This window comes from Hemiscyllium ocellatum, chromosome 14 (genome assembly GCF_020745735.1).
Source record: "Hemiscyllium ocellatum isolate sHemOce1 chromosome 14, sHemOce1.pat.X.cur, whole genome shotgun sequence".
Taxonomy (NCBI): Eukaryota; Metazoa; Chordata; class Chondrichthyes; order Orectolobiformes; family Hemiscylliidae; genus Hemiscyllium; species Hemiscyllium ocellatum.
Window position 1 is genome coordinate 37,813,557 of NC_083414.1, and position 13,347 is coordinate 37,826,903.

The 13,347-nt window shown below is 41.9% G+C and overlaps 1 protein-coding gene across 7 annotated transcripts in view; it reads right to left on the reverse strand.

Annotated features, from left to right (window-relative positions):
- Positions 1 to 10,534: 10,534 nt before the first annotated feature.
- fhit (fragile histidine triad diadenosine triphosphatase) overlaps positions 10,535 to 13,347 on the reverse strand; it is a 1,150,076-nt gene continuing 1,147,263 nt past the window's right edge. For all 7 annotated transcript variants that reach the window (XM_060835188.1, XM_060835181.1, XM_060835186.1 and 4 more), the window contains one exon: positions 10,535 to 11,170. In XM_060835188.1, the coding sequence (XP_060691171.1) occupies positions 11,069 to 11,170 (102 nt within the window). In that variant the 3' untranslated portion in view covers positions 10,535 to 11,068. The remainder of the gene's footprint in view (positions 11,171 to 13,347) is intronic.

Sequence of the window (13,347 nt, forward strand, 5' to 3'; positions counted from 1 at the left end):
AGCATACATTGGATAGAATCTTCCCAGCCTTAAAAGATATGTGTTGGAGTTTACTTAATAAAATATGACAGGATTCAACAAATTAGATACTGGATGTAAAGAAAAAGGAATTCCATTTTCCATCCAAGGTTTTAATTGCAAGATGAACATCTCACTAGTGGGTGGTGAGAGGCATAGTTACATGTATTTACATCTCATTATGTCTTCTTTTCATCTCATTCATATCCAATTTGCAAATTTCCCTTGCAACAGAGAGAAATTAAATATCATCAGTTCCAGACATAAATGTCTGAATTCGTACTTGGTGGTGGCAACTTGCAATTTTCTCCATTGGGATTCACAGCACACTCATTATTGGCAGCAACTCTTTGGATCTTTTGTCCATGGAAGTTGGCATTCCACATACACCATCTTTGCTATGTTCCCATGGCACATCTCCTACTCACTTATGATGCAATTCTACACTTCAATGCTATACTTTGGAGCACCCTAACACCATTCATTACAATGCTGCTGCCAGGAGGGGCAGGCACCCAGCTCATGTATCAGAACAGGGTGCATCTCTGGCTCTTAATTTTCTTTCTGAGTGCTCCCTCACTTTGCACTTACGTGGTTGCTCAATGCATCATTGCCTTGTCTTTTTGCATATTTAGACCTTACACCTTCACAGTACCTTTGCCTTGTTTTGCCTTTGAGCACAGACACAAAGCCAGCAGCCTGTGATGTTTGCCAGCAAAGATCAATCAAAGGGACAATTGCTGAACCACAATGTACCTGTACTACATCAATGTCACACCTGCCAGCAGCTTATGATGCAAACAAACATTGAATGTGCATTTAACAAAGGGCCTTGTCCCCAAGTGCACAGGGATCAGTCCTCAGTCAAAGCGGACTGTTGTCAGTCAGGTGGTCCCACCATAGTCAGTCATGAGCATCATCTGATCTCAGTCTAGCGGTATGGATATGGTCAGCTGGCTGCTATGGATAGTAAGGATCAGGCGCTCCATAGCTCGTCAGGAATTGGGCCATGATCAGTTCAGCAGGTCCAGAACAAAAAATGAGGTCTGCAGATGCTGGAGATCACAGCTGCAAATGTGTTGCTGGTCAAAGCACAGCAGGTTAGGCAGCATCTCAGGAATAGAGAATTCGACGTTTCGAGCATAAGCCCTTTATTCCTGATGAAGGGCTTATGCTCGAAACGTCGAATTCTCTATTCCTGAGATGCTGCCTAACCTGCTGTGCTTTGACCAGCAACACATTTGCAGCTGCAGGTCCAGAACAACCAGTTCAGGGATTAGTGTTGAGTCAATCAGGGAGGTGCACAGAGGTCAGTCAGGGAGCAGTTCATTATCAGTCAGGGCTGTCATTTCAAAGTGGGGGTTAGGGAACTCAGCATGGTCAGTCTTGGGGTAAGTTCACAAATTTCTACAATGCATTTTGTAAATGGTACATTCTACGGAGCATTGATGGTGGAGGGACCGAAGGTTTGTGGATGTGGCATGAATCAAGCAGACTGCTGCCGCCGGCACACTCCATTCACCTGGACACTCCGTGCTGGCCTATTACCTGCCCTCGACCTCTTCATTTCCAACTGCCGCCGGGACATTAACCGCCTCAACCTGTTTACCCCCCTCCCCCACTCCAACCTCCACCCTCACAACGTGCAGCTCTCCACTCCCTCTGCTCCAAACCCGCCCTCACCATCAAGCCAGTGGATAAAGAGGGCGCAGTGCTCCCGATGCAGTGTCCTCTACAATGGGGAGACTGGACGCCTCCTAGCAGAGCACTTTAGGGAACACCTCTGGGACACCCGCACCAATCAACCACACCGCACTGTGGCCCAACATTTCAACTCCACGTCCCACTCAGCTGAGGACATGGAGGTCCTGGGCCTCCTCCACTGCCGCTCCCTCACCACCAGACGCCTGAAGGAAGAACGCCTCATTCCGCCTCTGAACACTTCAACCCCAGGGCATCAATGTGGACTTCACCGGTTTCCTCATTTCCCCTTTCCCCACCTCACCCCAGCTCCAAACTTCCAGCTCAGCACTGTCCCCATGACTTGTCCTACCTGCCTATCTTCCTTTCCACCGATCCACCCACCCTCCTCTCTGACCTATCACCTTCATCCCTACCCCATTCACCCATTGTACTTTTTGCTACCTTCTCCCACCCTCATCCCTGGCCTATCACCTCTATCCCCACCCCCATTCACCTACTGTACTCTATGCTACTTTCTCCCCACCCTCCTCTCATTTAGCTCTCCACCCTGCAGGCACTCGGCCTCTATTCCTGATGAAGGGCTTTTGCCCGAAACGTCAATTTTCCTGCTCCTCGGATGCTGCCTGAACTGCTGTGCTTTTCCAGCAGCACTCTAGTCTAGAATCTGGTTTCCAGCATCTGCAGCCCTTATCTTTACCTATTCTGGATGGTCTCAGGCTTCTCAAACATTGTTGGAACTGCACTTACACAGAAAAGTGGGATGTATTCCATCCTGATTTGTTAAATGTGGACAACCTTTGGAATGTCAGGAGGTGAGTTACTCACTGCAAGATTCCTCGCTTCTGACCTGCTTTTGTAGCCATTGTGTATATATACACACACACACACACACACACACATATATAGATATATATATATATATCTATATATGTGTGTGTATATATATATATATATATATGACTAATCCAGCTTTTTTTTGGTTAATGCTAGTACGAGATTCAGTGATGGTAATGTTATTGAATGTCAAGGGGTACGATTAGATTCTCTTTTGTTAGAGATGGTCATTACTTGGCATTTATGTGGTGCAAATGTTACTTTGCAATTTTCAACCTAAGTTTCCTTATTGGTAGAAAGGCAAGCAGGCTCTATTTTGTCCCAGGAGAAAGTGAGGACTGCAGATGCTGGAGATCAGAGCTGAAAATGTGTTGCTGGAAAAGTGCAGCAGGTCAGGCAGCATCCAAGGAGCAGGAGAGTCGATGTTTCGGGCATGAGCCCTTCTTCAGCTATTCCTGATAAAGGGCTTTTGCCCGAAACGTCGACTCTCCTGCTCCTTGGATGCTGCTTGACCTGCTGCGCTTTTCCAGCAACACATTTTCAGCTCTATTTTGTCCCAGAAGAACATGCAGCTTGTCTGTGTGTTTTTTCTTCACTTTTCATGTCATTGAATAAAAGTTACTCTATCAACTGGTTGAAGGTTTTCAAACAAGTGATGCTCTCACATTGAACAATGACAAGATGTTATGCTCTGGGTGTCAGACAGGGAGTCAGAGCTAGCAACAATAGCCTCTGTAGCTACATTCTTGTAGCTGCAGTTACTATGACAGCCAGAAAGATGGCTGTCTCAGGTAATAAATGTAGAAATATGAACTTACATTACTAGAGAAGTGTCATTCACATATAGGCTCTCAAAACCTTTTCTTTTCGCTTCCCTCCTACTATCTGTACTGTGAAAGCCTATTTGCAGCTGGTAGCACTCGACTTCACGCAGAGATTGGTTTTAAATATGTCACCAGTGGCCTAAATCCTGAAGGTCTGGACAGGCAATTATTTCTGATGCCTATAAGTGTAAGATAGAAAAGCACAGCAGCATAGAGGTGCAGTGGGCAATGGAAATAGTTTGAGATAACTTATGAGAACTCAGGAAGAGAAACTCTCAATGCAACTCCCTAGAATGGACTCTTAGCCAATTTTTGATAAATTTCAGCCCACAATCCCACTGTCAATATCTGAATCCAACTCAGGCCATTCCTACTTTATGGCTGTAGCAAGTTTCCCATTCCATTGCTGGGGAAGAGTTCATCTCTCTAATTCTTCACCAACCTAAACGATACATCAAGTTATGCATAATTGAAATCCGATAAAGCCTTTGCTCTCTCGAACCTAACATTGTGCATTGTTTTTCTCACATTTCCAATTCCAAATCCTTCAAATTCTAAGTACTGGAGATGTATTTGTATCATGCTAATCTTCATGCCAGAAAAGCTGCTAAAAATCACACTGTATGTCATTGCTGCATGATTTCAGACCCACCCATTTCCAACTCACTTCTGAGTTCTCACGAGAGCCATAGCTTTTCAGATGGAATGTTAAACCAAAAACCCATCTGCTTATTCAGGAGATTATAAACAATACTACATCAGTACACAGAATTGCAGTCCTCTGCATTCCTCAACAAATATCACTGAGACATCATTCATTTCATTGTTGTTTGCAAACTATGATGCTAAGTTCCATAACAACTATGAACATGGTATGACCATACAGTATTTCAAAAGGAGTCATTGACAACAAGGGACTTTGGGATGTACAGAGGGTGCGAATGTCACTCTGCAAATTTGCTTGTTCCTTTACTTAGGATTACTATTATACCCATTTTTAATGGCACATCCCATGGTAATCCACTGCACAGCACTGTGGCTCAGTGGTTAGCACTGCTGCCTCACAGCACTAGGGTCCCAGATTCAATTCCAGCCTCGGGCAACTGTCTGTGTGGACTTTGCATGTTCTCCCCGTGTCGGTGTGGGTTTCCGTTGGGTGCTCCGGTTTCCTCCTACAGGCCAGGTGAATTGGCCATGCTATATTGCCCATAGTGCTAGATGCATTACTCAGAGGGAAATGGGTCTGGGTGGGTTACTCTTTGGAGTGTTGGTGTGGACTGGTTGGGCCGAAGGACCTGTTTCCAAACTGTAGGGAATCTAATCATAATTATAATATTATTATTCAAAATTGTAATGATCCACACCAAGTAAATCCGTCTCACCAAAATGAATATGGGTATTTCTTCAAGGCTGATTCAAATTCAGTAAAAAACAGAGTGTGATTAATATTTGGCAGTCCACTGAGAATATACATTGCTGTTTGATCATTAAGAACTGAAGAAATGCAATGCTCTATTCCAAGATATTAAATTTAGCAATGATCCAATATTTTCTTGCTCAGAAGCTGAAATCTTTAACAAGCAGCATCCATCCAAGGGTTTCATTTTGATGTTACAATTATCAGGGCTAAAATCTACTGATATTTATGAAACATATGTTGGAGATCTTGTGGTAAATGTATGAAGTCAAAAATACAATAACAACTGTACATTTTTTGAGTGATCAAATTTATCTAATTATGTGACTAAACGAATTTATATGGACTTCAGTTTTGAATTCAGCAAGGTTCCACATGGTCAAATGGGTAGTAAGATTAGATCACATGCAGTTCAGAGGGAGCTAGCCTATTGGATACCAAATTGCCTTGAAGGTAGGAGACAGGGCTGGTAGTGGAGGGTTGTTTTTGGACTGGAGGCCTGTGACTAGCAGTGTATCACAAGGATTGGTGCTGGGTCCACTGTTTTTCATCATTTATACAAATGATTTGGATGTGAAAATAGGAGGTATGGTTTGTAATTTTGCAGATGACACAAAAATAGACGGTTTAGTGGAAAGTGACGAACCTTATCTCAGAGTACAATGGGATCTTGATGAAATGGGCCAATGGGCAAAAGAGTGGCAGATGGAATTTAATTTAGATAAATGTGAAATGTTGCGTTTTGATAAGGCAAACTGGGGCAAGACCTATACACTTAATGGTAAGGTCCTGGGGAGTGTTGCCGAATGAAGAGACCTAGGGGTGCAGTTGCATAGTTCCTTGAAAGTAGATTGATTTAGAGTCATAGAGTCACAAAGTTGTAAAATCATACAGCACAGAAACAGACAGGATGGTGTTTGGTACACTTAGATTCATTGGTCAGTGTACTGACTATATGAGTTGGGACATCATGTTATGGGCGGCACGGTGGCACAGTGGTTAGCACTGCTGCCTCACAGCACCAGAGACCTGGGTTCAATTCCCGACTCAGGCGACTGACTGTGTGGAGTTTGCACATTCTCCCCGTGTCTGTGTGGGTTTCCTCCGGGTGCTCCGGTTTCCTCCCACAGTCACAAAGATGTGCGGGTCAGGTGAATTGGCCATGCTAAATTGCCCGTAGTGTTAGGTAAGGGGTAAATGTAAGGGTATGGGTGGGTTGCGCTTCGGCGGGTCGGTGTGGACTTGTTGGGCCGAAGGGCCTGTTTCCACACTGTAAGTCTAATCTAAAAAATCTAAAGGACAATGGTGAACCCACTTTCCTGCTATGTGAAAGATGTTGTTAAACTTCAAAGGGTTCAATAAATATTTACAAGGATATTGCTGAGATTTGAACTATTGGAAGAGGCAGAACAGGCTGAGGCTTTTGCCCCTGGAGTGAGTGTCGGAGGCTGAGGGGTGACCTTATAGAAGGGCATTGCTAGGATGAATAGCCAAGGTCATTTTCCAGGGCAGGAGAGTCCAAAACTAGGGGGCATAGGTTTAAGATGAGAGGGGAGAGATCTAAAAAGGACTTGAGGTATAACGTTTTTGTGCAGGTGGTGGTGCATGTAAGGAATGAGCTGCCAGAGGAAATGGTAAAGGTGGGTACAATTACAACATTTAAAAGGCATCTGGATGGGTATATGAATAGGAAGCGTTTAGAGGGAAATGGGCCAAATGTTGGGAAATGGGACAACAAATCCAACAGAAACATAGGAAAGTAACACGTTATCCAAAAGGTCGTTTTTTTTCTTGACATTTCATTGTTCGTTCATCTTATGAAATAAGGGTGATAGCCTTTCAGGCCCATCCTATCTGTAGTATAACAAAGTCTGGGTTTCTGCAGTGTATAACAGAACTATAAAAGAATTGAGTCGCACAGAATACGAATCAAGCCTAACTCATTGCTGTAAAGCTGCCTGACATTAACCATACAAGACATCAACATATATGCCATTTTTATTCATTTGTCAAGCCTGATAGAAGAACTATTTTTGATAGATCAAAACAATTTGCAATAGAGGCATTTAGTTCACGGAAAAACATTGATTTGACTGAAAAGCTGATAATCTTGGAATTGTTCAACAGTACACTTGACTGATATCTAAACTGTCAGTCTTGAGATGTTGGTGTAATGGTGTTATCACTGGATTAAGAATCCAGAGACCAGACTAATGCTTTAGGAACAATGATTTAGTGAATCATTGAAATGGTTTAATGAACCATTTGAACAATAATCATTCAAAAACCATCATGATAGCTGAGGGAATTTAGATTCTGTAATAAATTCTGGAATATAAAGCTATTCTCAATAATACTGATCATGACAACTCTTATTGATTGCTGTAAAACCCATCTGAATCCCTAATATCCTTTAAGGAAATAAATCTGCTGTTTTAAACCTGTAGTCTGGCCTATATGTGATTCCAAGTCCACATTACTGATTACTTCAAGTAGATTCTGAACTGGCATTTGAAATGGTCTGGCAATGCATTAAGTTCATGTGCAGTTAGAGATGGGCAACAAATGCTATCCTTGCCAGTGTTCTCCTGTATTCCATGAAAGAATAAGTTAAAAATCATACAACACCAGGTTATAGTTCAACAAGTTTATTAGGAGGGACAAGGTTTCGGAGCACTGCTCTTTTGTCAGATAGTTAGTGGGGCAGGATCATAGGTTGCAGAATTTATAGTAAAAGATCAAAGAGTCATGCAACTGATGTGAAGCATTGAACAACCCTAGATTGCTGTTCAGTCTTTAATCACTTAGAATAGGAATGCAGGTTATGACCAATTAACGTATAAATCCTTCTTTCAAATAATGGTCCCAAGATAACTTAAGGTTCTATCAGTCAAAAAAAAGGAGACAACTCAGTTCAGACAATGCAGGCCTGGATTTTGTGATAGTAGTGATGGCAAAACTTACCATTGTCTGTAACTACTCCTGAGATGTTAACTGTTTATCTCTCTACAGATATTGCTCAACCTTCTGTGCTTTATTTTGGAATGGTCAGTCAGTGTTATAGAGATTTCAGGATCATTAAAGACAGCTTTCTTCAATAACAGTGATAAACATTGCCATTTCAATGAAGAATGAACATACCTGAGCATTGGCTTGCAATTCAGTTGACAATCTTTAAAAGATCATGAAATGATCGAATCAGCGATAACAATCCTCCTGCCTTTAAACTGACTGAGATATGAGGGATATGCTGGATCATAAAAGAACAGCACAGAATTGGGAAACAAAAAATCTGTGACTGAGACTTAAGGGAGATAGAGGTCTTGTAAATGTATTTCATCATTAGATTTTCATGTCTGAAAAGTTGAATACTTACAGATTTTGGTTCTCTTCTGTCACTGCAATTAATGTATACTCCATTACGAGCTGAATTCACCATTAAAATTATTTTTAAGAAATTAATGTAATGAGTGATTGCTTATGCTTCATTTGAGTTGAGCCAAAAGCTCTGAGCTTAGCTCCTTTGATCTATCCACTGTGATTGGAGTGCAAATCCAGAATGTGTGATCTGCAGTCAAGTTTTACAGAAGCAGATGCTGGCTGTGAGCATTGACATGCAGAAACAGATAACATGAATGATTCACTGGATTGTGAACAACATAAAAATAGTGAGGACTACAGGGAGAAACAGGATAAGAGAAGTAATGATTGGCACAATGATGATCACATCAAATTAGGTTGGATGACATTTCATGTGTCTGGAAGTAGACAGATTTAATTTATGGTTTTTGCTGTTGTGTTGAATATTGTGCAACTTTTAAAAAATCTGTTCATATAGGTGTTAGTAGATATTAATTATTAGAGCATGGGTTTGACTCCAGGAGCTGGGTGGAAGGGGATCTTAATTTTATGAGTTTAGTGAAAGGTCTTTTTTTTTCTATCTTACTTGGAAGAGTCAACAATGACTTTGCGCAGTTTCTGTTTGAGCCCACTCACAGAGTCAGTATGCAACTGATGACTGAGTGACTGAAGTTAGAGTGGTTTTGGTTTTAGATTGAAGGTGGCTTTGGTTGGGCAGTTTCCTGTCAGTTCTGCGGGTTAGCTCCTTGCCTGCAGTTATTTGCTGGAGGTTAGTTGCACAACTGCAGTGATTAAATTCAGTGGCAAGATCCTGGGAAATGGACAATTTTCTATTGCTGTGGAGCTTTCTCAAGGCCAACAGGCAGGCAGAGACCTGGAAACTCATCACCATCTGTAATGAATCAGCTAAGCTTTCAACCAACTGAGGAAAATAAGTTTGTGAGGACCTGGTTCTGAAATCCATACAAAATTCATAGTTTACCAGGAATCAGTGATCACCATGCTCTTAGAAGCTTTTGAGATTTGGCCGATCTTCAGTGAGCACCTCAACACTGGAGAAGTATTCTCCAAATCTGGTGGCAAGAAAAGTGATCCAAAATTATCCTTTCCCAGGCCAAGTCATTCAGTATTAAGGTTCCAACATTCTGCTGGATGGAACATACTGTTCATGTCAAGATTAGAGTGGTGCTGGAAATGTACAGCAGGTCAGGCAGCATCTGAGGAGCAGGAAAAAAAAAATCGACATTTCGGGCAGGAGCCCTTCATCAGGAATCATTTTCTGATGAAGGGCTCCTGCCCGAAACATTGATTTTCTTGCTCCTCAGCTTCTGCCTGACCTGCTGTGTATTTCCAGCACCACTTTAATCTTGACAGTAATCTCCAGCATCTGCAGTCCTCAGTTTGGCCATGCTGTTCATGTGCCTGGCATCAAACACCAAAAACAAATGCTTCACTCAGTCACAGCAGGAAACTCTCAGGACGATCATGGAAACATTTCAGGATGTCCTCAAAGCATCCATGAAGAGGGCAACGATACCTGCGACTGATTAGAGGCCCCAATTTGTAATTAATGGATAAGGCTCTCTCAGAAAGAACCGAACACATCAAGAGACTTCAATGGGAATGTGCAGAGGTAAAGTCAAGGTGGTTAAGGACATGCACAAATAAGGCAAACCAGTACCCAAGTCTTCCAACAACACTTGTCCCTTGGCAGACTGCACATGGAACTTATAAGCCATCTCTGAAGCCTCAAACCAGAGTGGAAGCAAGTCATCTGTGAACCTGAGGGACTGCCCAACAGAAGGATGTTGTCCAATGCTCTTATTTTCTGAAGTATTCTAAAACACAAAAATGTATTACTATTTGACAGTAGGTTTAAGAAATCTTAAAGTTCATATATTTTAAAAATATCAAAAGAAAACATAATCTCACTGTTGGTTAATTGAATTTCAATGGATAAAATTATTGAAAAATAATGAAACAAAAATAATTCTTTCAGATGATTTGAATCGTTTAAAGTTTGCCTTAAGAGTTGTGCCATTTATAAAATAACTAAAGTGGAACTTATAAAATGTTCACAAAATGTCTTGTGCAACATTTCACGATGTTCATATCCAGGTATACTATGAGGTTAATAATTTAATCAGCTAACTGAATGCATTCCTCCATTACATACCTCCACCAAATATGTAGTTGTGAGAAAAAAAAGCTTCACAATTTTTACCCATGTTTGTATTTTCACAGTGCTGTGTAAAAAGTGGAAAATAGCCATTTTTTCATGACATACATTTCTCATTGATTTATGTTTTTAATTATGACAAAGATCATTTGAAAATTGTTACATGTTTAGAGAATTCTTTAATAGCATTCAGGAGCATCAATATCGGCTCTGCAATACTGAATGAAACAGTTTCCACTGAATGATAAACTATATGTTAATCAAAATAACTGAATTATTAGATATGCACTTCAGTACAACATGGAAGAGTCACATTTTAATAAGATACATTGTCAAAGCTTTGCAAGAATCTCTGCTTTTAAAGTACATTAGAAATATGATTGGCTGATGTCCTGGAAATCTGATCTTCAAGTATTGTTTCATTATGTGTGGTTGGGATGTGTCCACACACAATCCTGGAAAAGCACTGATTTAACCTTCCAAATTCTCCATATTCCTGATTTGATTCTTGGCTGAAAATCATTCAACTTGATGGTAATATAAACACAAGGAGACAGAACATAACGGCTAGCCAAGCCAATTATTTATGCATATTTATGCAAACATTAGTGGATACTGTCCAATGCTACTTGTCTCTAAAACATTCAAATTTATTACTATTTGACATCTAAGTTCAATAAATCTTTGAAAGTCTATGCATGTACAAAAAAAACATACTGTAGTTGTTGTGAACTAGATGAAGTACTTTCTGAGTTCAGCAGCCTCTGATGCCATCTCCTCCTCTGTCCTCCACTGGGGTGATTCTTCAAGTGCCTCTTGGTCATGCTTCTGGAGCTTCATTGGTTCCAAGTGTAGGAAAGAAGATAAATACAGGTATTGAAGAATTAAACTCTACACCTTTACTCAAGTAATCAAGTTAAACTCATATAACATTGTCTGGCCTGTGTGAACATTAGGAATTTTAAAAGTGTATTAGAGACTCAAAATTCATTAGCAGGGTCCTTTGATTCTTCTACTATGCAAGTTTATATATGTAAGTGTACATACTGATGGGCTGCTGAAGTGTGCAAAGTTTGAATGTCATAAAGACCAACCTCACTAATCTTAGTTTCTTAATCAGACTACTTTAGATGCATTTACACTGCAAGTTATTCAACTGAAACTCTGTGAAATAAGCAGTCATTTCTGGGTTCCTTCTGTAACATTGCTAAGTTCAACTTTCTTAACACAGAAGCAAAATGGTAGAACTCACAGGAAACTAAGATTGGAACTGAAACATGCAAGGGTAGTTCACAGGTGCCAGTTCCAAGTGATCCATACCATATTAGTGTCACTAATAAAATTGGCTTTTGCAAAACAGTTTAATTTGTGAGAGGGTGCAAGGGTACGTGATGTCGCTGATCGTGTTTTCCGGGTCCTTAAGGGGGAGGGGGAGCAGCCCCAGATCGTGGTCCACGTTGGCACCAATGATATAGGTAGGAAGAAGGGTGAGGATGTCAGACAGGCTTTCAGGGAGCTAGGTTGGAAGCTCAGAGTTAGAACAAACAGAGTTGTAGTCTCTGGTTTGTTACCCGTGCCACGTGATAGAGAGTCGAGGAATAGGGAGAGAGAGCAGTTAAATGCGTGGCTACAGGGATGGTGCAGGAGGGAGGGATTCCGGTTTCTGGACAACTGGGGTCCTTTCTGGGGAAGGTGGGACCTCTATAAAAAGGATGGGCTACACCTGAACCTGAGGGGCACCAGTATCCTTGGGGGGAGGTTTGCTAGTGCTCTTTGGGAGGGTTTAAACTAACTCCGTGGGGGCATGGGAACCAGGACTGTAGCTTTAGGGTACAGGACCTTGAGTGTAGGGAGGTTAGGAATAATGCAGTGATCTCTAAGGAGGGTGCCTGTAACCAGAAGGGTGGATTGAAGTGTGTATACTTCAATGCCAGAAGTATAAGGAATAAGGTAGGTGAACTTGCAGCGTGGGTTGGTACCTGGGACTTCGATGTTGTGGCCATCACAGAGACGTGGGTAGAACAGGGACAAGAATGGCTGTTGCACGTTCCAGGGTTCAATTGTTTTAGTAGGATCAGACATGGGGGTAAAAAAGGGGGAGGCGTGGCATTACTTGTCAAAGATAGTATCACAGCATGGACGACGGAAGAGGACTTGCCATCTGAGGTAGTTTGGGCTGAGGTTAGAAATAGGAAAGGTGAGGTCACCCTGTTAGGTGTTTTCTACAGGCCTCCTAATAGTCCTAGAGAAGTAGAGGATAATATTGCGAGGATGATTCAGGAAAAGAGTGAAGGTAGCAGGGTGGTTGTTATGGGGGACTTTAACTTCCCAGATATTGACTGGGAGAGCTATAGCTCGAGTTCATTAGATGGGTCGGTGTTTGTACAATGTGTGCAGGAGGGTTTCCTGACACAATATGTCGACAGGCCAACAAGAGGGGAGGCTATATTGGATTTGGTTCTAGGTAATGAACCAGGCCAGGTGTTAGACTTGGAGGTAGGTGAGCACTTCGGGGACAGTGACCACAACTCGGTGACTTTTACTTTAGTGATGGAGAGGGATAATCGTGCGCCGCAGGGCAAGAGCTATAGCTGGGGGCAGGGAAATTATGATGCAGTGAGGCATGACTTAGGATGTGTGGATTGGAAAAACAGGCTTCAAGAGAAGAACACTAATGTGATGTGGGGATTGTTCAAGGAGCAGCTACTGCGTGTCCTCGATAGGTATGTACCAGTCAGGCATGGTGTAAAGGGCCTTGTGAGGCAGCCGTGGTTTAGTAAGGAATTGGAGTCCCTTGTGAAAGGGAAGAAGGCGGCATATGTAAAGATGAGGCGTGAAGGTTCAGTAGGGGCGATTGAGAGTTATAAGGTAGCCAGGAAGGATCTAAAGAGGGAGCTAAGAGAAGCGAGAAGGGGACATGAAAAGTCTTTAGCTGGTAGGATTAGGGAAAACCCAAAGGCTTTCTATAGGTATGTCAAGAATAAAAGGATGACTAGGGTAGGTATCGGTCC